The sequence below is a fragment of the Centruroides vittatus genome, unplaced genomic scaffold (assembly GCF_030686945.1).
Source record: "Centruroides vittatus isolate TY-2023 unplaced genomic scaffold, ASM3068694v2 contig_1408, whole genome shotgun sequence".
Taxonomy (NCBI): Eukaryota; Metazoa; Arthropoda; class Arachnida; order Scorpiones; family Buthidae; genus Centruroides; species Centruroides vittatus.
The window spans coordinates 1,302,055-1,325,356 of NW_027120884.1; the positions used below are offsets into that span (position 1 = coordinate 1,302,055).

Here is a 23,302-nt window from a genome sequence, read left to right on the forward strand (position 1 = left end):
TCTATTTAATCATTATTTTGATTAATTAAGAGTAAATATTAATATTTATTTTCTGTGTGTAACTGATATATTTTTATTCTAGATGAATCCAGTTTACCTTGTCCTTATGATTGCCATGGTCATGGAGTATGTGTTGTAGGTAGCTGTGTATGTGATGCTGACTATGCTGGAGAATCCTGTTCCAATAGTAAGTAGAGTATAAGACTTTTATAAATTTAATTATAAATTATATAAAATTTTTGTTCAGTAATATAAGTTTGATGGAAATGTAAAAAGTTTCTTAATTTTCTCCAGTTGATATATGGAAAAGTAATTTATTTTAATATGAGGAAAAAAAACAGACACAACATAATTACTTTGGCCTATATTGAATGAAATATATATATATTAAAAAGATTATATATCTATATAATCATTATTTCTGCTTATATTATTTAATTTCAATTAAATAAAATAAATGAAAATAATATCAAATTAATTATCACTGTTTATCCTTTTTACATATATCAAAATAAAAACAGAATGTTTAAATACAAAACAATGAAAAAAACCCCAATCTGTTTGTGAAAAAAATAAGTAGTCGCAGACAGCTAAACCAATACCAGCAACTATGTTAGTAAATATTTTATTTATTAATAGCGTTTTTGTCCATTTAAAATAGACATCATCAGGTATATATCACAGAAAAAAAATGGCTACATATAAAAATCGAATGCATTTTACATGTTCCAATTGACATTGTAAATGGAACACATTATGCTTATAATTTAAAATTATATCCTGAACAAAATATATATGTATATTATTCAAAACTATTAAAGAATAATTTATAATGACATAAATTAATTTTCAAATAATTATTTATTTTGACACAAATAACATATTTAATTTAAATTATCATTAACATTAATTGGCATCTGGCATGAATCTAGTGAGGTGTATCTGAGAACAGTTTACCAGAATTCAAAAATGGCATGCCATGCTGTAGACAGTGTGTCTGTTTCTTTGAAATTAATACCCACTCCATCCTTAAGTGCTCAATAGATTTCAATTGCCTCCAGGTATTTATGATACAAATGTAATCATCACCCAGAACCCGATGCATAGCAAAGAGACACCATTTAATAGACAAATTATTTCCAAATTATAGCCCAATTATTTATGGCAGTTGTGGGTGTCTGTGGTATTTAAGATGATGTTAGTGAATAAATTAGTTTAAGTTCCATTATTTTATATCATCATGATAAGTGTTGTTTGTATGTATGTATGTATGTATGTGTATTTTTCTTTAATAAACCTTTATTGCTGAGGACACCCTGAAAGTTATGCTGACAGAGATTTTTTTTAAATTATTTATTAAGATTATTTTTAATTTAGAAACTTATTAATCATAAATTTAATCTTTCTCCTCACTAACTGGACAACATAATTAGCTCTGTAATTTATTTGCAGTTAAAAAAGTACTCATACCTACTATGCATACAAAACTATGTTAAAAAATTTTATATGTCCTATGCACAAAAAGTCACTTACCAAAATATTAAACAGTATATATGTATGCATAAAAATTAATTCAGATAGATAATGCCCAATATAGACTAGTATACTATTCAAGTATTTAATGGTGAATAAATTTTTAGAGATGTTTTGTCTGGCAATGAATGGAGCAGTGCAAACTGTCATGTGCAACACATATCATCATAATTGAATACAAGCAATTATGCACACTTCTCCATCTATTTTAGTTATATTACAATACCCTTTATTATTATTATTATTTTTTTGTTTATATTCCTGTGATAACTCCCAATGGCAAATCATGTTTAACTAGTATATGTGTTTTAGAAATAGGGTGAAAACATTGTGCCATTGTTTCATGAAAGTTTTATAGTTAATTATTGGCTCACATTGCATGTCAGAATTGTTGTGCTTTTATAATGAGATTGTCCTCTAAAGTAATACAGCTGAAGCTTCTAGTTAAGCAATATTTCAGAGTTTTGATGCTTTTTTGAAAATTTATGCTTTGGTTCATCCATTTACAATTGTTATTGGTTGATTTACTTATCCTGGTTGATAATTAATTATACAAGACTTTCATTGTTTTCCTAAAAGTTTTTGCTTTGGATTAAGTGACATAATTATTGTATTTCTACTTTCCACCCTAGGGCAATCATGATACCATGATACCAGAGTTCAACTGATCTCCAGAAAATTCACAATTTGCTTTGTGCAACTGGAATTATTAGAAGTCTGTTTGTTGATCATTACACAATGTTTTTTGTTGCTCATTAGAAAATATATATTTCAGATCATGCATTATTATTATTATGTTTTTTTTCATAAGAATTAATGTTTAAGTAAAATAAATTTGGTAACTCACGCCAAGTTTTAACTGGGTTCTGGTAGAGAAACTTCACTGACTTCGGCGTTAAACTATTTTTTTTTTATTATCACAAGCACTTTCGACGAGTTTATTATCGTCGTCTTCAGGTGAAACGAATTATTTTAAAAACGAACGTGCAGAATGTTCTAAGGAGAACAGAATTTTTGAATTCAAAAACAGGCATCCGGTAATTCCGCTACGAACGCGCAAAAAAGATGTTGGCATGTTCGAAAATCATGATCGACGCAGATAGCAATAAAAAGTGAATTAGACATCGTCAGACTAGCGGTATCTCATGCAGGATTCACGCGTGGCAAATACGAGCATGTACTCCGCAAGGTAAAGGAGTCCCTATTCCCACGTACCACGCTGCACAAAAAAGAAAAAACATCCACGATCCAGATTCCGTTGCCGTATCTCGGACCACCCTCTATACGCATCAGTCGCATCTTTCGGCGGTACATCTACAATCTACCTATAACCCCCTACCAAACCTACGTAGGTGCATCTGCAATGATCGTGACAAGCTAACTACTTTAGAAAAATCAGGAGTCTACGCAATACACCTAGAAAATCCGGAAACGGGAGCTAGCACAAGATACATAGGAGCAACAACAAGAATGCTCTCTTCCCGTCTAGCAGAGCATCAGGATGATGTAGCAAAGGGAAAATATACCACAGAGCTCGCTAAAAAAGTTCTCGAGCAAGGCTACAACCCCCTGTGGTCCAGAACGGAAATAATAAAGTGTTGCAGCAATCGAAAGCTTGTACTCATCTGGGAAGCGCTTCTCACAGCCACTATGGAAGCATGTAATATCCCCACTCTAGATCTACCCGGAGTGTGGGTAGCATTATATCGGCGCTTAAACAACAAAACGCGCCTAACATCGTATCACCATCGCAGTGTCAGTTCCACGCATGCGCCGCCCGCACCGTAGATTTATGATTTTCGAACATGCCAACATCTTTTTTGCGCGTTCGTAGCGGAATTACCGGATGCCTGTTTTTGAATTCAAAAATTTTGTTCTCCTTAGAACATTCTGCATGTTCGTTTTTAAAATAATTCGTTTCACCTGAAGACGACGATAATAAACTCGTCGAAAGTGCTTGTGATAATAAAAAAGAAATAGTTTAACGCCGAAGTCAGTGAAGTTTCTCTACCAGAATTAATGTTTATTTCTATTTGATAGCAGGTTATAATTAATTTGTACATCAAGCAGGAAATTTTATCATGAGCCAGTATTTGCATCATGTGGGTGTATAACTGATCATACTGCTCCATGAATCACTAGACAGAACATTCTCAAATTTTTTCATACTTGTAATTTATTTTATGTTAAATCTTAAAATAGCAACAAGTCTTCGTTAAGAAGTGCATAATTTAAGCATTTGAAGTAAGCTGACCATAAGTTTCTTTGAGAAATTTTTATATCTATTGGAAGTACACTGACTCTCAACTTTAACAAACAACAATTAATTATGAAAAATGACATATATACAACATAAGTTTTATTCAGAAAACGTTATTAAATAACTGGCTTTTAAATGAGATGTTTCATGCAGAATTCAGTTAGTGTATTAGTTTGATTCTATTTGAGTTATTTCCGTATATTACATTATTTGATACATTATTTTAAATTTTTTAATCAATAGATAATGATTCCAATTAAAAATAATATAAATTTTGAAAATATTTCAGACATAATATTTATTTATCTGCTTAATTAGTTTACCTTATTTATTTAATTATAATGTTCATAAAAGTTATAATAAATAAATAATGTAAATTCCAATTAAGGTGAATAATGTGTTTGTTGTAGTGTGTTGAAATAGTATTTCAGATGATTATGAATTTTTAATTTATTTTTTAGTGAAGTTTAATCATAACAACAATAAACAATTAATAGTGTAATTATAACAAATGGTAAATTTAATAAATTATTATTAAATTATTAATAAGTTTTGTTATGATGATAATTTATTATTAATAATAGTAATAATAATAATAATAATCTTTATTTGGCATAAAAGGCTTTTGCCTGTTACAAGGGCGTTTTATTTTAAATGCGTATTAACGTCTCATATAATAACCTCTTTACAACATTCTATAGATCAGTAAATAGAATATATCAGTTTCATTAATATTTTGTCACAATTATCATTTAATAAATTGTTTAATGTAGTTATATAACATATAAATCGTGTTAGTATTAGCTTTGTCAAAAGTTTTATACATTTCCATCTCACTAATACAGTTAGCCAGTGGCCCAATTTGGAGCCTTTGTAGTTTATCCTTTTCATTACAGTATTTGCATATAATATGAATTTTAGATAAAGTTTTGGTACAGTTTGGACATTTAGATTGGGAGTAGTCTATATATTTATCATTTATTATTATTCCATTTTTATTTAATCTAATCTGTATAAAAAACTTTTTGATGTTAAAAGCTAGATTTGTCAATATATAGTTGTTGTTTACTGGGTAATTTAGAATCATTGTGTACCATCTTGTGTTTTCTCATTTTTGTATATCTTCAATGTCTTGAACAATAGAATGCTCCATTGCTCTGTATATTATTTCTTTACTATACTGCTCCATATTATATGTACTGTACAATCCAAAAACAGTTTAATTGAGAACCTGTATTTATTTACTATCTTTGATAGCTGAATTATCCAACTTTGTCTTAAATCTGTCTTTCTTGATTTGTAGTACAGTAGAAACAGCAATTTTGTTGTTATGTCTTCTGCCTTAATAATTTTTTGTAAAAACATTAGATATCTTTTTATTAATATAGTATTTAATCTGAATCTATTCATTTCTAATCTTAAGGCACTGCCTGGGATATTAAATTCTAGCTAGAATATCTTGCATATAAATATATTCTGTATTTTTTCAAAGTCATTAAATTTATCCATACTCCAAACTGGGGCCACATAGCCCATTGAATTTATCACAAGTGAATTAAAAACTTGAAAATGTGTTCTTAAGTTCTTTAGTTTTGTCTTGCAGAATAGATCAATTAAATTGTTTATTGCAATTTTTGGTTTATTTAGTGAATTTTTATAATGTTTCTCAAATGAGAGGTTAGGTGTAAATGTTATTTCTAAAAATTTAATTTCATTAACTATTTTCACTTCTTCTCTATTAATAAAAAAGGACATGTGCTTTTTGGATATGTTACTACCATTTCTGAATATCATTATTGTTGATTTTTTTGGATTAATTTTAACTCTTAACTTTTCTAACTACTCACAAATTTGTTGGATCTTTCTACGGAGTGCAGCTGCCATAGGAGCTATCAGCACAATGTCATCAGCATATGATATAGTATGTATAGTCTGATTTTCGATTTGAATTCCATTTTCATCCCTTTTAAAGCAATTATTTAGATCAAATAGATAAAAGTTGAAAGGATATGGGGATAACGGATCTTCTTGTAATAGTCCTCTGTAGGTAATGAACGGTGTCCAGATATTTGTATCCTGTTTAATGATTGTCTTATATTTTTCAAACAGCAACCCTATCATTTTTATCAGAAGTTCATTCGCCTCACATCTCTTTATTTTACTCTGTAGGTCTGTAATGCTAATCATATGATATGTTTTTTCAAGATCCAAAAAAAGGGCAAACACTTTATGTCGTTTCTTAAGCAACTGTATTTGAATTAGTGATAACAACACAAAAAGGCCTGTCTGGGTACCACCACCTTCTACAAATGCAAATTGCTTATCATTTCTATAATTATTAGCGGCTGTCTAATGATTAAATTTACCAGCTAATACTGCAGTGAATACTTTCCGTAGACAAGACAAAAGAGCTATTGGTCTATAGTTGGTTGGGTCCTGTCTGTTCCCTTGTTTAAATTTCATGGTAAAAACGATTTCGTTCCATTTGGCTGGTATTATACTATAACTGTAGAATTGATTGAATTGTCTGGTTAGATATCGAATGATTTCTGGTGGCAGCATTTTGATGAGTGAATTCGGTATTGTGTCCAGTCCTGGTGTTGATTTGTCTTTAAGTTTTTTAATACAATCCTGAAGTTCTTCCGTCTTAATTATCTCATCTTGATGAATTTCTGGTCTTGTCTTAGTTTCCATATATTTTTGACAAAAATTTTTCTGATAGTTTTCTGAGAATTTATTGTAGTATTTAAGCCAAACATTATATCCTACTCTATTCTGTATGTCTGAACCTAACTTTCTTTTATGAAAACTGTTGATTATTTTCCCAAAAACTCTCGAGTCTTTAGCTTCTGATAATTTCTTACTGATGCCTGAAAAATATAGTTTCTTTTTGGCTTTGATTAAATTATTATACATTTTCTTATACTTTAGATAATTCATTAGTGCTTTGTTGGTATTTGTTCTTGTGAAGACCTGTAAACTTTTTTGTTTTTTAATTTTGTAGCTATAACATGTATTGTTATACCATTTGCATTTGAATATTTTTTTCATTCTGTCGTATACAATTCTTGTACCTGTATTCCTCTAATTTAGTTGTAAGACTTAGATAATTTTCTATTGAATTATTTTCTTTTTCCAAGGTTAACATCTCCTCAATCATATGATCGAACTCTTTTGACAATTTCCGTTTATTATAGGATGGTCTTAATTCCAGATTAATAGAGTAACGCTGTTCACAATTTTTTATCTTATTTCTTATTTTTTGATATTTTATTAATTCCAACTGTATAGGAAAATGGTCTGCAAGGTTATCCCCCAGAACATTCATAGAGTTACAGCACTTTATCATTTCTTCTGAACAAATAATATAATCCACTATTGATTTCCCATTTGGGGAGACATAGGTAATTTCTGCAGGGATCTCCCCTCATCCTACCGTTCAGAATTATTAATTGGTTATTATGAACAAAATCTAGAAGTATTTTCCCCTCTGTGTTTAACACTTTATCTTTGGATGTTCTCTTATTGGCTATATTTTCAAATGTCTGAAAAAATATGGTATCAGTGACTTCGCCAATACGTGCATTTAGATCACCTCCTATTATCCATAACTGTGTCAGAATAGACCATTTATCCAAAACTTTTTGCACTTCATTTAGAATTGGTTTCTTCTCAGTAGAGGGTGGTATATATATATATATATATATATATATATATTCCTATAACTCCCAAATACGTGTAAGTCCATTTCATTTTGATTTTATTCTCTAATTTTATTATAACAGCAATGACATAATCCGATGTATATTGGAGAAATATTTCACCTAATCTCTTCTTAATTAGTAACAGTATTACACGTGATGGGCGTCCAAACCTATTTTTGCGTTGAGCATTACTAAGTATTACACTATTGTCTGTTCTAGATATTTTATTTCCATATCAGTAAGTTTTAAAATCCAGGTTTCTAAAAATTCAATTATTTCATTTGAGCCCAGGAATTTTTTCATTGAGGTTGTGAATAATTTTCCTCTTAACCCTTGAATATTCCAAAAACTCATCACTCATCAACACATTATTTTTATCTCTTATTGGAATTCCTATTTTTTTCTCATTCTGTTCACTATCTTTGACTATCAATTTATCTCCACTCATTTTTCTATTGTTATTTTCTATATTATTCTCCATTTTCTGTTTTTCCTGTGTTATATTTAAGCTATACTTTGTTTGTACTAATCTTGTATTATATCTGTCTCTAAAAAATGATTCATCTGAATTATTTCTCTAGTGTTCAAATCATATGTATACATTGTATTTTCTTTTAAAAAATAGTCATCTCTTATTTTTTCCTGTTATCATCTGATTTCTCTAGTTTAATCTTTTTTAATAATAACTTTCTCCTGATCCTAGATCTCAGACATAAGTCCATTGATATTATTATTTTTTTCTTTTTGTCCATCATTTTTGATCTTGTGGTCCAGAATTTACTAAGAATTAAGTTTCTATCTTTAACTGATTTGGTCATAACCTTAATTACTTGGTTATTTTTCCTATTTCCTAATTGAATAAGACCCTCAATTTCTAAACAATTAAGTTCTAAGTTTTCTTTTATAAATTTTTTCAACTATTCTACATATTCCAAACTTTTGAATGGAAAATTAAAAATTATTAGATTCTTCTTAGTCATCTCGTTTAACATTTATCAATTTCAAAATCCACTATACCTTTTAGCTTGCTATGCAAATCAGTTCTTTCTTCTAATGTATGTATTTTTTGGCACATCTCTTTCATCTCTTCCTTGAGCTATAAATTTTCTTCGTTCATATTGTTGATTTCAGCTCGCATGGAATGGATTTCAACATTCAGACAATCAAATTTGTCTTGGATTAATTCATAGACCTATTTTAGTGAGTATTCAGGTTCTGTAGTACTTGTTGATAGAAGATCTTCTGCCGGTTCAAAAAAGTCTTTAATTGTAGCATACCTCGAGATATCAGTAGTACTCTTGGAATGTTCCTCAATCAAGTCTTCCTCTCCTGACATTTCGGTTGTCTGAATATTTTCTTCGATATCTCTCGTATGTTCTTTACGTGGTCTCCCTCGCCCCCTGTTTTGCATAACTACTTGACTTGGTATTGGAGGAGATCGAGGAAGGGGTCCGGAATTTAATTCTATGCCAGCAATCATTAGTAAAATGATAATTAGTATTCGAGTTAGTGAAACACTTAAACTTCTTATTTCTGTTCTACACTTCATATTGTGTTGTAAAACTTCCATGTCTAACGTCGCCATAACAACTCAGCAGAAAAGTCACCAACACCTCCGCAGGCAAATCACGCCCCCATAATTTATTATTAAAACAAAATATAAAAATATTTTTAATAATAATTTAAAAATAAAGCCAAAAATATATTATAATTTAAATTAAAAATAAAATAATAATTATAATATTATTAAAAAATAAGTTTAATTGTTTTTATTTTATTGAAAAACTCTACAATTAAAAATATAATAATTTTATATTTTTTCAATTGCTTTTTCTTTAATTAAAATGATTCTTCCATTTAAGTCAATTTAGTAATAAAGTTAATTAATATGAAATATTGACATTTATTACATATGATTTTGTTTAACTGGTGATTGTTTGATAATTTAAAAGAAAATTTATTAGCATTTTAATTCTGGAAAACAGTTTTTTAATTTAATTTAATTATAAAATTTGCATTAAAAATTTTAAAGTTTTTTTTATTAACATTTAAAATTATGAAAAAATATTATTAAAAAATTAATAAAGCAATAACTTATCATAATTTTATTAAATTTTTATGATTAGACAGCATTAAGAAAATTATTTTTATTGATGTATTTTTGGATGATCAAACTTTCAGATTAAACGATGATTAAACAAATACTTTAGAAAAAGGAATGTCTTAGATTGCATGTCAATTTATAATTTGATTATATTTGTATGATTTAATAACTTCTTTTAAAATACTTTATTAAAAAGACTTTTAAAGAACTTGTAAAATTAAAAAAATTTTTTAATATATACATATAGGGATATGTCCTGTTTTATGTAGTGGCCGTGGTCAGTATGTAGCGGGAGAATGTTCTTGTAGTCCTGGTTGGAAAGGAAAAGAATGTCAACTTCGTGAAGATGAATGTGAAGTGTCGGATTGTAATGGTCGTGGAGATTGTGTGGATGGTAATTGTCGCTGTTTTCTAGGATACAAAGGAGCACATTGTGAAGAAGGTAAATTTGAAATATTTTTAATGATTATTAAACTAAGTAATCATTTAATTGAATTTAATGTGAATAAGTTTTAAATTATTCACATTTGGTTATTTAAGTTAATTATTTGAATTAAATATAATATTTGTTGTTTATTGAATTAGTTTGTCTTGATATTTGTTTGATTATTTTATTTTACTTTTCTTCATAACAAGAGAAATGGCATTTATCATTGTGCCTATTGTATTGCCTAGTATTAAAAATATAGAAGCAAAGATATTTGGCTTGAAATGGGATTTGAACACAATTTGATAAAAAAAGAAGAATGCCTTAATAAATTATGCTTTTGTATGAATAGAATTTTGTTAAGATGAGATTTCTTGTTCAATCTTTTATGTCATGGGACTTATAGTTTATAATAGTTTATTATTAAAATATTTTTTTTAATAATTAATTCACGTTGTTGATATATTACTGTAATTAAAACTATTTGTACTTTGATCAAGATTAAATTTTGTGTAGCTTTTAAGTTTTTCTAATTTGTTATGAAAATTGCAAATGACTACAACATTAGATTTTGATTTTTTATAAATTTTACTACAAAATAAAAATTATTCATACTGTAATGTTGACTTTTAATTCAATAAGGAATGACATTAAGGATACAATTTTGTTGTGAAAATTTACTTTTAAGAAGCATGTAATTCAACTCTCTTAAAATTACATTGTTTTGACTAACGTTAATTATGAAAACAAATTTAAAACTATCAGTATATAATTTATTTGGCTATAACTTTTGCCGAGCTCAATTGTATTAATTGAAGGAAAAATTTTGGATCTTTATATAGTTATAGTAAAATTAAAAATCAGAATTTTTAATTATTATTTCCTACAAAGAAAATCTGCTAAATTGGAGTAATTAAATAATGAAGAAAAGACATGGTAATGATTATGATATAGAAGATATTTTTAACATATTTTAATAATGACTTATATATCTTATTTATAAAAGTCTATATATATTTTTAATTTATTTGTATTAAAAATTAATTAATTATTTTTTTAATAATAAGATTTTAACATAACATTTGCACAATCAAAAATACTAGTAAAACTAATTTAATTTAAAATTATCATCATCATTATAATTTTTAACTCTTCATGCCCATCATATGTTTAAATCAATAGGTTTAAATCAATCTCTCCATTTATCATCAATATAAATGGATGGATTAATTTAGACATGATAAAATATGTTTGAGGATCAAGTAAATCTCCTACAAGAATATATAACATATTTATAGAATATACAAATACAAGAGTATTTTGTCACAAAAATCCATATTATGCTTTTATGAGCTTTAAGACTGAATAGTCTTAAAGCTCATATGGATTTTCATGATGCTCTATATTTTATGAAATGAGAACTTTTATGTTAATAAAATGTATATTGAAACTATTTGTATTTATTACTTGGTATGGATGAAGTCTTGCATATTTATTAGATGAGATTATTCTTTCTGTAATATAAATTAGTTGTATTACAATGCTACATAATTTTGTATAATATTTAGTATTATTGACATTGTAACTTTTTTTTATTTATTTGAATAGTGGATTGCTTAGATCCAGATTGCTCAGGACATGGGACATGCATGAATGGCATGTGTTTTTGCAGAAAAGGATGGAAGGGTGCAGACTGCAGTGAAACTGATAGTGATACATTACGTTGTTTGCCAGACTGTTCTAGTCATGGTCATTTTGATGTGGAACTTCAACAATGTATTTGTGAAGAAAACTGGACTGGTCCAGATTGTTCTGAAGGTAAATCCAAATTACATGAAAATAAAATGATAAATTGGAAATTACTATACTTTAATACATCTCAACAACTGATTTGTATAAATATATATATATATATATGAGTTGGTTTTATGAGTGTTGGTTTTATGAGTGATATATATATATATATATATATATATATATATATATATATATATCACTCATAAAACCAACACCAGAAAAAAGGAAAATTTATCAACATTTGCGTTTATGTGAAATAGACATCATCAGGTATATACGTTATCGAATGAAAAAATATTTGAAACTATACTTTATACAATGTATAGTTTCAAATATCTGACTTTAAGTTTAAGTTGTTATTCAACATAATTTGGCTTAAATTTCATAAGATTGAACTGAAAGATCATTAAAGAGAAGTACTTTTTACTTTTATTGAGTTTGAATGCTTTTAAAATTTTAATATTATTTGTGGAAAATTTATTATGACAATTTTGGTTCTATCATAAACATGATATTACTAAACTATAACAAATTAGAAGACAAAAATCCAACAAAAAATTTTTTTGTTTTCTAAAAACATCTTTTCCTCATCACAGAAATACACTGCAATATTCTGATTATTAGAAAGACTTTTTAAATAGTTTCATATATTTTGTATGGGTACCTACTAGAAGGAAAAAATTAATTTTATTGTGATTAGTTGTATGCTCTTGTAGCTTATGGAAAGCACATTTAAAGACACTTTTTTTCTTTTCTTTGGTATCTAAACATTTATTTTAGTAATAGATGTTCTTCTAGGAAATTTTTGTAAACAATTTTTAGAATCAGCTGCTAAATCTGATTTGCTAAATAATAAATTGAATTAACATATCTGATTGTTAATTGTTAGAAAAATTTCAATCACTTTAATAATATTTTATTATTTTATCCCTTAATAATAATATAAAAATAATTACATACTGTAAATATTTTTATAAAATATCAATTTATGTCATTAAGTTTCTATGAACTCATAGATATACATTGCTATGATAATATTAATATGAATATTTCAGAAAAAAACTTTATATAATTGCAGAAAAATGTGATTTAAATTGTGGTACACATGGACGATGCCAAAATGGTTTATGTAACTGTTTAGAAGGTTGGAGTGGCCCAAATTGTAATGAGAAACTCTGTGATCCTCGCTGTGTGGAACATGGAGAATGCAAAAATGGGACATGTGTTTGTAACAAAGGTTGGAATGGACAACATTGTTCATTAGGTAATATATTCTAACAATGTTTAATAATTACTAATATTTATAGAAATTACATTAAAATTGACTACAAGATTTAGTAAACTAAATCAAGCTAAGTTTATAAATGAAATAATATTAAATTTGATGCATAATGAAAAACTAAGTAGAGATGATTTTTTAAATTAGATAAAATATTTACAAAATGAAGGGAGAAAGAAGAAAATATAATTTAAATACATTTTGACTATCAAAATTATTTTGTGAAACAATAATGTTTAATTTAAAGAAATACTCATTTCCTGTTCCTATACCTTATTTTTAAAGGTCTAAAAATAATGAAATAATAATGTAATAAATATAAGATATATTCTAAGAAGATTTATTTTTATTTAAACTGTTTTAGTAGATTTTTGAAATGCATTCTATATTTGTTATATAGTTGTATTATAGAATAATTTATGGTTTTTATAAATTAGAATTTTAATTCAAACTTTTCTATATATCAGGACATGTAGAGGATATAAATTGTTAAACAATTTATATATTTTATAAGTTCTGCTATATGGTACATGCTCTCATTTTTAAAATTAATTTGTAAATTAAAACTAAATAATTATAAATATATTAATTCATTTAAAATTTTAATTTATTTTTTTAATTTAATTAACATTTAGATGGATGTCCACAAAATTGCAACAATCATGGTGAGTGTGTAATGGTTAATAAAATTTGGCGTTGTCGATGCGAATCGAATTGGGATGGTTCAGATTGCTCTATTCCATTGGAAAGAATCTGTGATGATCGTGTTGATAATGACAAAGGTAATAACTAATAATTTAAATTATATAATAATAAAAATCTGCTTTATTGCTGCTCTCTTAAATTTATTGTAACAGTAAGTGAGCTTTAATAAAGCATATTTTTGTTATTTTTAAAGAATTTAGAGTTGTTTTCATTATTTAAATTATATAATTATGCTTATAAATTGGAGGGTTTCACATTTGATTGCTATTTTTAAGAATAATTCAATTTCTTTTATGTTATAAACAAAATCAAGAAAGCAGATAATTATTTATCATTATTATTTAAAAAACTTGTTTTCAACTGAACATTTTTACTTTCTATTTTTTCAAACATTTTGAATTCCTGAATATTGGAATTTCTCCATAATAACTGATTGATAATATGCAAAACTTAAACATTATTATCTATATAATTATAATTTTAATTAATTGACTAATTAGCTAAATTTAATACAATGAATAAATATCTAATTAACGAAATAATTAAAGTAATATTAAGAGCTTAACCAAATAAACAATTTGATCACAATTAAATTGTATTTAACACACAAACTAAACTTTGTTCATTGGGCTGCAATTTGAAAAATTGTAGACCTATAAATTTCCACTGTAGTTCATCTGTTGTCTGTTCTTCCTTAATCTTGAGAACAGTGTTAGGTAGGTGAAGTCAAGCCAGTTATAAAATGATTAAGGGCAGGAGGCCCTGATTATATATAAACTGCCAGTATAGACTGCAAGTCAGATTATTTTATTTCAAAAAGTTTTCCAGGACACAATTAGATGATAATGTCATTTCTTTGTATTTATATCATGCAACTAAACAAATATTTTAAGAAATATTTAAAATTTTCTTCTTCATACTTAGCTAGTATTTTACTGCCAGTAGTGAATTTGCATCTCTTTTGTTTATTATGTCTCCTTTTAAATTCTCTTTTCACAGCTATATTTATTCTTGTTGTTTATTCTTTTATGCTCTTAATGTTCTTGAAATTTCTTCCTCTTTTCATTTTATGAATATCATTATGTTTAGTAAATAAGTTTTATTAATTTACTTGTTAATATGTTTTAAATAAATAAAAAAGTAAAATAAAGTTATTTTGAATATCTTTTATTTGAAATGTTTTTAAGATGGATTAATTGATTGTGCTGATACTGAATGCTGTTCAACTCGAGCATGTGAAAACAACCCATTGTGTTTTGCTGCTGCTGATCCATTGGATATTTTACTAAGAAAGCAACCACCAGCTGTCACAGCATCATTTTTTCAGAGAATGCAGTTTCTTATTGAAGAAGATTCTGTGCAGAGTTATGTTAATAAAAATTCTTTTAATGATAGGTAATTATGGTTTTACACATATATACTATTAAAATTTACAATTAAAAACTAACTAAGATTTTTGGTTATCAGTACTATTCATCAGTGTTTTTGATGATTTGAGATTGATTTATACACTCAAACCTGTTTTTGTGCGATTTTTTTATACGTGCAATGTGTTTTGTGCAATTATTTTTGTACAGTATACCAATTTGATTGAAATTCATATATCGCACACAAAAAATCACACAAAACAAATCGCACAAATAAAAAATCGCACAAAAATAGACCGCACAAAAACAGGTTTGAGTGTATATATATAATGTTTATTGCTTGTGTTTCAAAAAATAATAAATAATACTAATGATGTTTTATAATCTTTACTTTATAATGAATAATGTTTTATAATCTTTGCTCAAAAATTAGAAATGTAATAGAGTTAAAAAATATAACAACTGTAATTAAAATTTTTTTTTGTCATTTTTTTCCTTTGTAGAAGTAATTGAAAGAAAACAGCTTATAGGAATCATTTTTAGTAATATTTTAAGTGAATAATTAAGTTTGAATTTTATGATATAATTATTTCAAAAGTTTAATAATTCTGTTATCTTTTTCATTTTCATGTCTTTTTGCTGATCTTCAGAATTTTTATCTAAAAAATAATAAATGAATAAATAATATGGCTAACCGTTATTAATAATAATGTAATTTCTGTTATAAATTTATTCTATGAATATACATCAATTTTACAAATAATTTTCACTTTAATCTTTTACTTTTAACATGTAACTAATATTTCTTTCCTGCTTATAATAATGCAGCATGTTTTGGAATCATTTTAATGCAAGGTATGTAAAACTTTATAAAAAGTTTAATTATCGTCTTTTTTCATCGTTAGTTTTACTTTATTTTTATGAGTTAAATTTATTTCAACAGTTAAAAAAATGAGAGATTTTAATATTATTTGGGAAATTTCACTTATTTATTGATAAAATTAAAAATAATATGCAAAAAATTAATTTAAAGAACGATTACAGTTACAAACATACATCAAACAAAACCCGATATCATAACCAAATATACCAACAATTGTTGTAAATGATCGGGCTAAATTTTGGATAAATGATTATAGATTAGAAATAAATTATTAATTTTAATAAGAGATGGTGCCTAACGCCTAACTCTAGTGCCAAATTTATTTCTAATCTATAATCATTTATCCAAAATTTAGCCCAATCATTTACAGCAGTTAATTGTAAAAGCCTTACTGTCCTTAAATTCTAATATTATTGTTAATTGTCTACTTGGACTTTACTTATTAATAGGACTTTATACTGGTGTTTAAGGATTGGCACAGTAATGAGAGTTAGTTCATGAAAGAACAAAATTTTAATAAGTTAATGTTTAATTAAGTGTTAAGTTTAATAAGTTAAAAGTTTTAATAACAAATAAGTTACTGTATAACTTAAAATTTCTTAGCAATAAAATACAATTTTAAAACTTACTGTAAATACATATTCCAATCTCGAGTATAACTGGATATTTCTCGTTTTACAATTAAACATTTCACAGTATAATTAAAATTAAATAAACAAAGTAAATGCTTTTTTATAAACGTCATCAAGTATGGTGCTCCAGGATTGGTGGATTATATGACCCAAATTATTGTTTATTCTATTTCTTTCTTTCTTTATGTTTAAATGTTCGTATAATTGACATTTGTAATTATTTGATTCTTTTTTCTTAATTTTTATAGTATTTTTGTCGATTTGGCACCCATAACTATTGCAGTGTTCTGCAACTGCAGAATTTGCATAATTACCCCTTATTGCACGTATGTGCTCTTTTATTCTTGTGCTTAATTTTCTTTTTGTTTCTCCTATATAAGTTTTGGCCGGATCACAGCTGCAATTGAATGAATACACAATTTCTTTTTCTTCCATTAAATCTAATTTTTTATCTGACCTATGATATAAATATCTTTTAAATAAATTATTTTTTTTGGGTATTAAATTCACTTTTCCATTTAGTATATTTTTAACTCTTTCAAATATTTTAGATACATACATCAAATTTACACATTTTTTATCTTTTTGAAAATTTCTATTTTTATTATCATTATTATTAGTCCAGTTTAACCATTTTTCTAATATTTTTTTGGGGTAACTATTCAGTAAGAACGTTTTTATGACTTGTTCTATTTCTATCTCTTGATTTTCTAATTTACTAGTTCTGTTTTTAATTTTTTCTATGTACATTTTAAAGATGTTAAATTTCATAGCTTGTGGAACATTGGTTTTGTAATTTAGTACTTTTGGTATTTGCGTAGGTTTTATAAATTTTCTGAATTCTAATTTATTGTCAGTTCTATTGATGGTTATATCTAAATAATTTAAACTATTATTACATTCTATTTCGGCTTCAAATTGTATGTTTGTTTCTATTGAGTTTGCCTGTTTTAAAATTTTATCTTTACTAGTCTTTCTACTATCAAATAAAATAATACAATCATCTACATACCTATTATAAAATATTATTCCTTTTATATCTTTAATTTTTTAATCTATGTCTATCATAAAGATTTCGGCAAGTCTTGGGCTTATGCATGTTCCCATTGGTATCCCTTCAGTTTGACTGTAAAAGTTATCACCATACTTGAAATGATTGTACAGGTGATATAATAAAGAAATTTTGTTCTTTCCTGAACTAACTCTCATTACTGTGCCAATCCTTAAACACCAGTATAAAGTCCTATTAATATGTAAAGTCTAAGTAGACAATTAACAATAATTTACGGCAGTTGTTGGTGTATTAGATTACAGTTATAAATTGATAAGGGATGTTTAATTCCTAAATCTTAAGATATCAATTACAAAACAATATTGTTTTTTTTTCATTTTTAATCACTGAACCTAGTTTTGTTATGAATATTTGTGAAAATTTTTTTTTTTATTAAACTTGTTCAGAAGCAGTTTATTCTTTTATATACATCATTTACACCTTAAAAAATTTATATAAGAATCTAAATCATACTATGTACTCAACAGATATATTTACAAATAGAAATATTCTTGCTTCTATCAGTATAGAAAGTGTTTGAATAGAAGAGATGAGAACACTTAAAGTATCCTTGGCTGAAATATTATTTGGTGCTGATGAATTTTTGTTTTTTGTTCAAGATTTTTGGTCACTTTCACAATAAGGAAACTGTGAGCAAAAGGCACTTCACTCTCAGCATCTCACTTTTACTTCTAATCTTAAATTTTTTGCAAGCCTAACCAATAATTTCTGAACTAGTTTCAAAAACTTTTTATCAAGTTGGTCATGTAATCCTAATTTAGATGTTGTTAATCATTTATAAAATTGAATAATTAGCATTATTATTTTAAATGTATATAAAAGCTGCTGTGATGCTGATAAAGAGACTGCCAGTTTAAAACTGAAGTCTTTTAATTAAATCTAATGATAAAAACCTGATACAGGATTTACATAGCTTGTGGAACATTGGAATTTGACATGGCATATTTGCAATGTAAATTGCAAATTTTACTTTACCTGATGTATCCAAATATTATATTTAATATATATCTTTTATAGAATAGCAAATAGTGTTCTGCATGTAAAATGCACATATAAAATGTAGAAATTGATATATATTTTATACATTTATTATACCTATTGCATTTTCTTGATAGCTGAATAAGTTTATTGGTCAGTATTTTCTGTTTAACTTCATTTTATTAGATGAAATTTATTAACTCATAGCACATAGGTTCTTATCAACTACTTACACAGTTTGTTGTATGTTAATTTGAAGTCATTTAGAAATTTTTGAAAAATTGAACATTATTAAAGTTTAATTCAAATGATTTCAATATAAGTTATTTTCAAATTAAACAAATTTGATTTTTTTCAATATTTTAATAAATACAATGAATATGATAAAAATACAATATCAATAAATCAAAAAGCATAAATTTAAAAAGAATTTCAATCATTTTGATATAATGATTGACAAATTATTTTTTTCAAAATATTTATAAGACACACTTTATCTATTTGTTACATTGACAACAATTTTAAATTCCATTGTAAAATTTTAAAAATATTCCATAAACTAAAATTTTCTTTATAGTCGAGCATCTGTAATTCGTGGTCAAGTTGTCAGTCCTCTTGGAAATGGCCTGATGGGAATTAGAGTAGGAATGGCCACTGATCCTCTTTTTGGCTTTACTGTTACAAGAGATACAGGCTGGTAAGTTTTTTATGCATTCTCATTGGATTAAATTTATTTATTAATGAAATTAATATGGTAATAATAAAAGATCTAATAATATAGTAATTGATTCAGTTTATAATTTTATATTTTCTCTGTATTACATAAAATCAAATATGAAACAATTGAGGTAATGCAATTAACCATCTTAAGTTAATGATGATGCATTTTGATTGATAAACTTCAATGTTGAAATACATGTTTTAGTTTATATTTAATTCTGCTTAGTCTCATACTCTAATATTTTGATGATTTGTCTGAATTCAGATGGATTAGAACATATATGTTGAACAACTACTGACATGTCTAAGAAAATGTTTGAATACACACATGCTCATAATTGCAGCCATTGCTTGAAAATTTGGCTTGAAAAATGCTGTATTATATTTGAAACAAAAGACTTTATAAATACAGATTAAAACATTAGATACTTGATATTTATATAAGACATGCATTTCATGTATTAAGGCATTCATTTTTTATATAATTTTAGTACAGTTTAATAATTTTCTAATTAGTATTATCTTTATGCATACCTATCAAAATATTTTCCCAGACTGAGCCAGTAGAAGCAATGTGAAATAAATTTTTATATTTTTCTGAAAGATATACAAGTATTTAATATGTTATAAGTAGAATGATTCTCAAATAGACTACGTCTTTTTATCTTTAAATATTTTAATATATTTTATTTATGCTATAATAAAGTTTGATTTCTTTTTTCTTTTTTTTTTCAAATATATCAATGAAGGTTTGATTTGATGGTAAACGGAGGTGGAGCAGTGACACTTCAGTTTCAAAGAGAACCCTTTAAACCACATGAAAGAACTGTTATAGTTCCTTGGAATGAAATTGTAGTCATGGAGAAAGTAGTAATGACTATTAGTGAAGAAAAGCACCCAGAATATAAATCTACAGTTTGTTTTGATCATAATTATGACACTATGAAACCTGTTGTTTTGGCAACATGGAAACATGGATTTCAAGGTGGATGTCCGGAAAAAAGTTCCATATTATCTGAATCTCAAGTGAGTATTTTTTTTTTATTAACATTTTATTTTCTCTTATTAACAGGGTATAAGGAGTGTGAGCTTTTTCCTTTTTTTTTTCTTCCTTTTTGCATAAAGAATGTTTCTTTATTAATAAATAGCAATCATAAAGATTTTATTTTTTAAAGATAAAAATAACATTAATTTATAGGAGTAGAAACCTTTCAGGGCTGGAAAAATCTCCAGCCCCCTCTTGATGGCCCTTCATATTAGTTGTAAAAAATAGTGTTTTTTATGTTTTTTTCTTTTTTCAAAGATTTTTTCATGCATAGTTTAAAAATACAATCCATGTCTGAAAAACCTCAGGACTATATATATTTTTCCATTAACAAGTCTTATCCAGTATTTGGAATATTCTGAAATTTTTATAACTTTATACCAAATTCCAAATAAAAGTTTAATGCAGAGAAGAGTTTAAAAGGAAAGATCAATCTTATCAATATTTAGATGTATATTTTTGTACTATGGGAAAGAACATCTTTAAAACATCAATTACAGCTTTAAAAATTTTTTAAAAATTTTTTATCCTTTTTCCTGAAGATAAATTGTTTTTCTATTATTTATGAACATATACAAGTAGTGACTATTTACCGTCAATGAAGCATTTTAAAAATTACAAATTCAGAAGTATAAGTTTTAGAAAGTAATAGTTCTAAATTATAAAGTTCTAGATTTGTTTAATAATTTAGGACTTTATATGATTACCACGTAATGCCATTATGTGGTTCAAAATCAACTAATATTTTTTTGTGTATATTGGCTAATATTGGTGCAAATAGTATATTATTATAAAATGCCACCATAACCTTATTTTTTATAAATCATCCTAGAAAAAATATTAGCAATATTTTATATTGATCAACACTAGTTAAAATATAAATTACTGTATCCCAGAAAAAGTATTTTCAACTCTTCAGTAATCAATGTTATTTTATTAAATACTTTCGTTAATCATTGTTAAATAGTGCATCCTTATGCATCCTGTGTATTCCTCTTCCTTTACTGACTAGTCCACCCTTGGGAAGAAATAGATTAAATACAGGTTAAAGTATCTGTTTAATCTATTTTTCCATTTATCCCTTCCTTTCTCTTCTAGTCTGAACCTCTCTGTAGATCTTTGTCTTTCTTCAATATCAATACTCTGCCCTTATCCTCAAAATTTATGTTGAAAAAGAAAAAGTAATAAGGAAAACAAAGAAGTTACAATTAAGCTAAATGTATTTTATATAAAAATAATATTTAGCTAATTTGGTAATTGATAGCAATTAAATCTGTGAAACTAATTCTTTCTTAGATGTTACAATAGAAACTTTTTATTGTAATATATTTATTGTAATAGTTTCAATCAACTTCCTTAATGATTTTAAATCATAAACTCAAAATGAGTGTAAGAAAAGTTTTTGTAGTTAGGTACTGTAGAATGGAAATATATAAAACGTTGCTGTAAATATATGAACTATTGATTTTTTTTTTCCAAATATTTACTGATTTTAAATTTGTTCAATAACATTAAACATTAGAAAAAAATGCATGATTCTGCAGAACTTTGTTTCTAATATCCAGCCAAAAATTACAGCAAAGCAAGATATGCTTTTCTTTTAAAAAATAATTAAAGGAACTAAAATGTTTCCACTTTTATGCACAGTACGGGTTGCACTAAATCCAAACTAATTGAGGTCAGTGATAGTTCAGATTAATGAAAACTTTGGATTAACAGGAATGTAATAATAAAGATATGATGCTTACATTTTCAGGCCATTTTTTACTGTTGTAAAATACTTTAAAGTAAATAGAGGTTAGAATTGTTGTTGAGCCAAACAGGGTTATAGAAAGAATAGCAGCAATCTCACAACATGTGACTTGCATTTACTTTACATGTGAACTGAAGATGTACAGATGACATAATTTTATTTACGGGAATGATAGAAGCTGCTTGGATTATGAGGAGTTCAGATTAGCTTGTCAGTACCTTATTCTCTAAAAAACTCCGTTACAACTTAACAACTAATTAATGTTGTTGAGTGCTGTAACAGAATTATTATTTCTAGATAATATCACCAATTTACAGTATATAAAGTATCATTAGTAGAAAAAAATGTTCGGTTTTTTAGAAAGAAACTTATAAAATCTCTTTTTGTTTAATAATTTCAAGCAATGCCAGGAAAACAAACATACATTGGGCACAACATATCACCATAATTATGAATTGCAATAGATGGAAAATGCTTTAAATGATGATCTTCTCAATGACCATTTGTCATTTCAGCAGATAGCAGATTAATATGATGTGCTATAAAAAACATTGTACAAAAATATCAAGGTGAACACAGTGATCATTTAGGTAGACCTCTGGCATTTCTATAACAATGTTTTGTTTTTGGAAATCATTTCATAAAGATTACACTCATAGTCATTTAACATATCCCCACGTGTCGGGTTATATGAAACTGATTTACATTAAAAAAATACATGCAAGAATTATTTTTTCATGGTTTTTCCTAGCAAAACTTTTCCTTTTAGTATAGGTTTAGCATTTCCATTATTAGGTTTTGTGTCATTATTGTGATAAAATTATAAAACTAAAAAATGTTGAAAAATCATTTCTAGTATCTAAAAATTTTTAATTGATTGATCAATAGAATATCATTATGAAATTTGAGAATTTTGTATCATTTTAATTATGTAAATGACAAAATATATGATTATAATTAAATAATTAATATACTAAATTATAATAGCAAATTATTTTTGTATAAAGTTATTGATTTGCTAATGATTGTTTATTTCTGTTTTG

At 26.1% G+C, this 23,302-nt stretch overlaps 1 protein-coding gene across 5 annotated transcripts in view; it reads left to right on the forward strand.

Annotated features, from left to right (window-relative positions):
* The window catches only part of LOC136968169 (teneurin-m-like), a 257,304-nt gene that overhangs the window by 214,899 nt on the left and 19,103 nt on the right, over positions 1–23,302 (forward strand). For 4 of the 5 annotated variants that reach the window (XM_067262136.1, XM_067262140.1, XM_067262138.1 and 1 more), the window contains 9 exons: positions 83–187; positions 9,849–10,043; positions 11,637–11,846; positions 12,904–13,089; positions 13,740–13,886; positions 14,997–15,204; positions 16,005–16,031; positions 19,319–19,438; positions 20,211–20,487. In XM_067262136.1, the coding sequence (XP_067118237.1) occupies positions 83–187; positions 9,849–10,043; positions 11,637–11,846; positions 12,904–13,089; positions 13,740–13,886; positions 14,997–15,204; positions 16,005–16,031; positions 19,319–19,438; positions 20,211–20,487 (1,475 nt within the window). The remainder of the gene's footprint in view (positions 1–82; positions 188–9,848; positions 10,044–11,636; positions 11,847–12,903; positions 13,090–13,739; positions 13,887–14,996; positions 15,205–16,004; positions 16,032–19,318; positions 19,439–20,210; positions 20,488–23,302) is intronic. The other variant, XM_067262137.1, reaches the window with a different exon arrangement.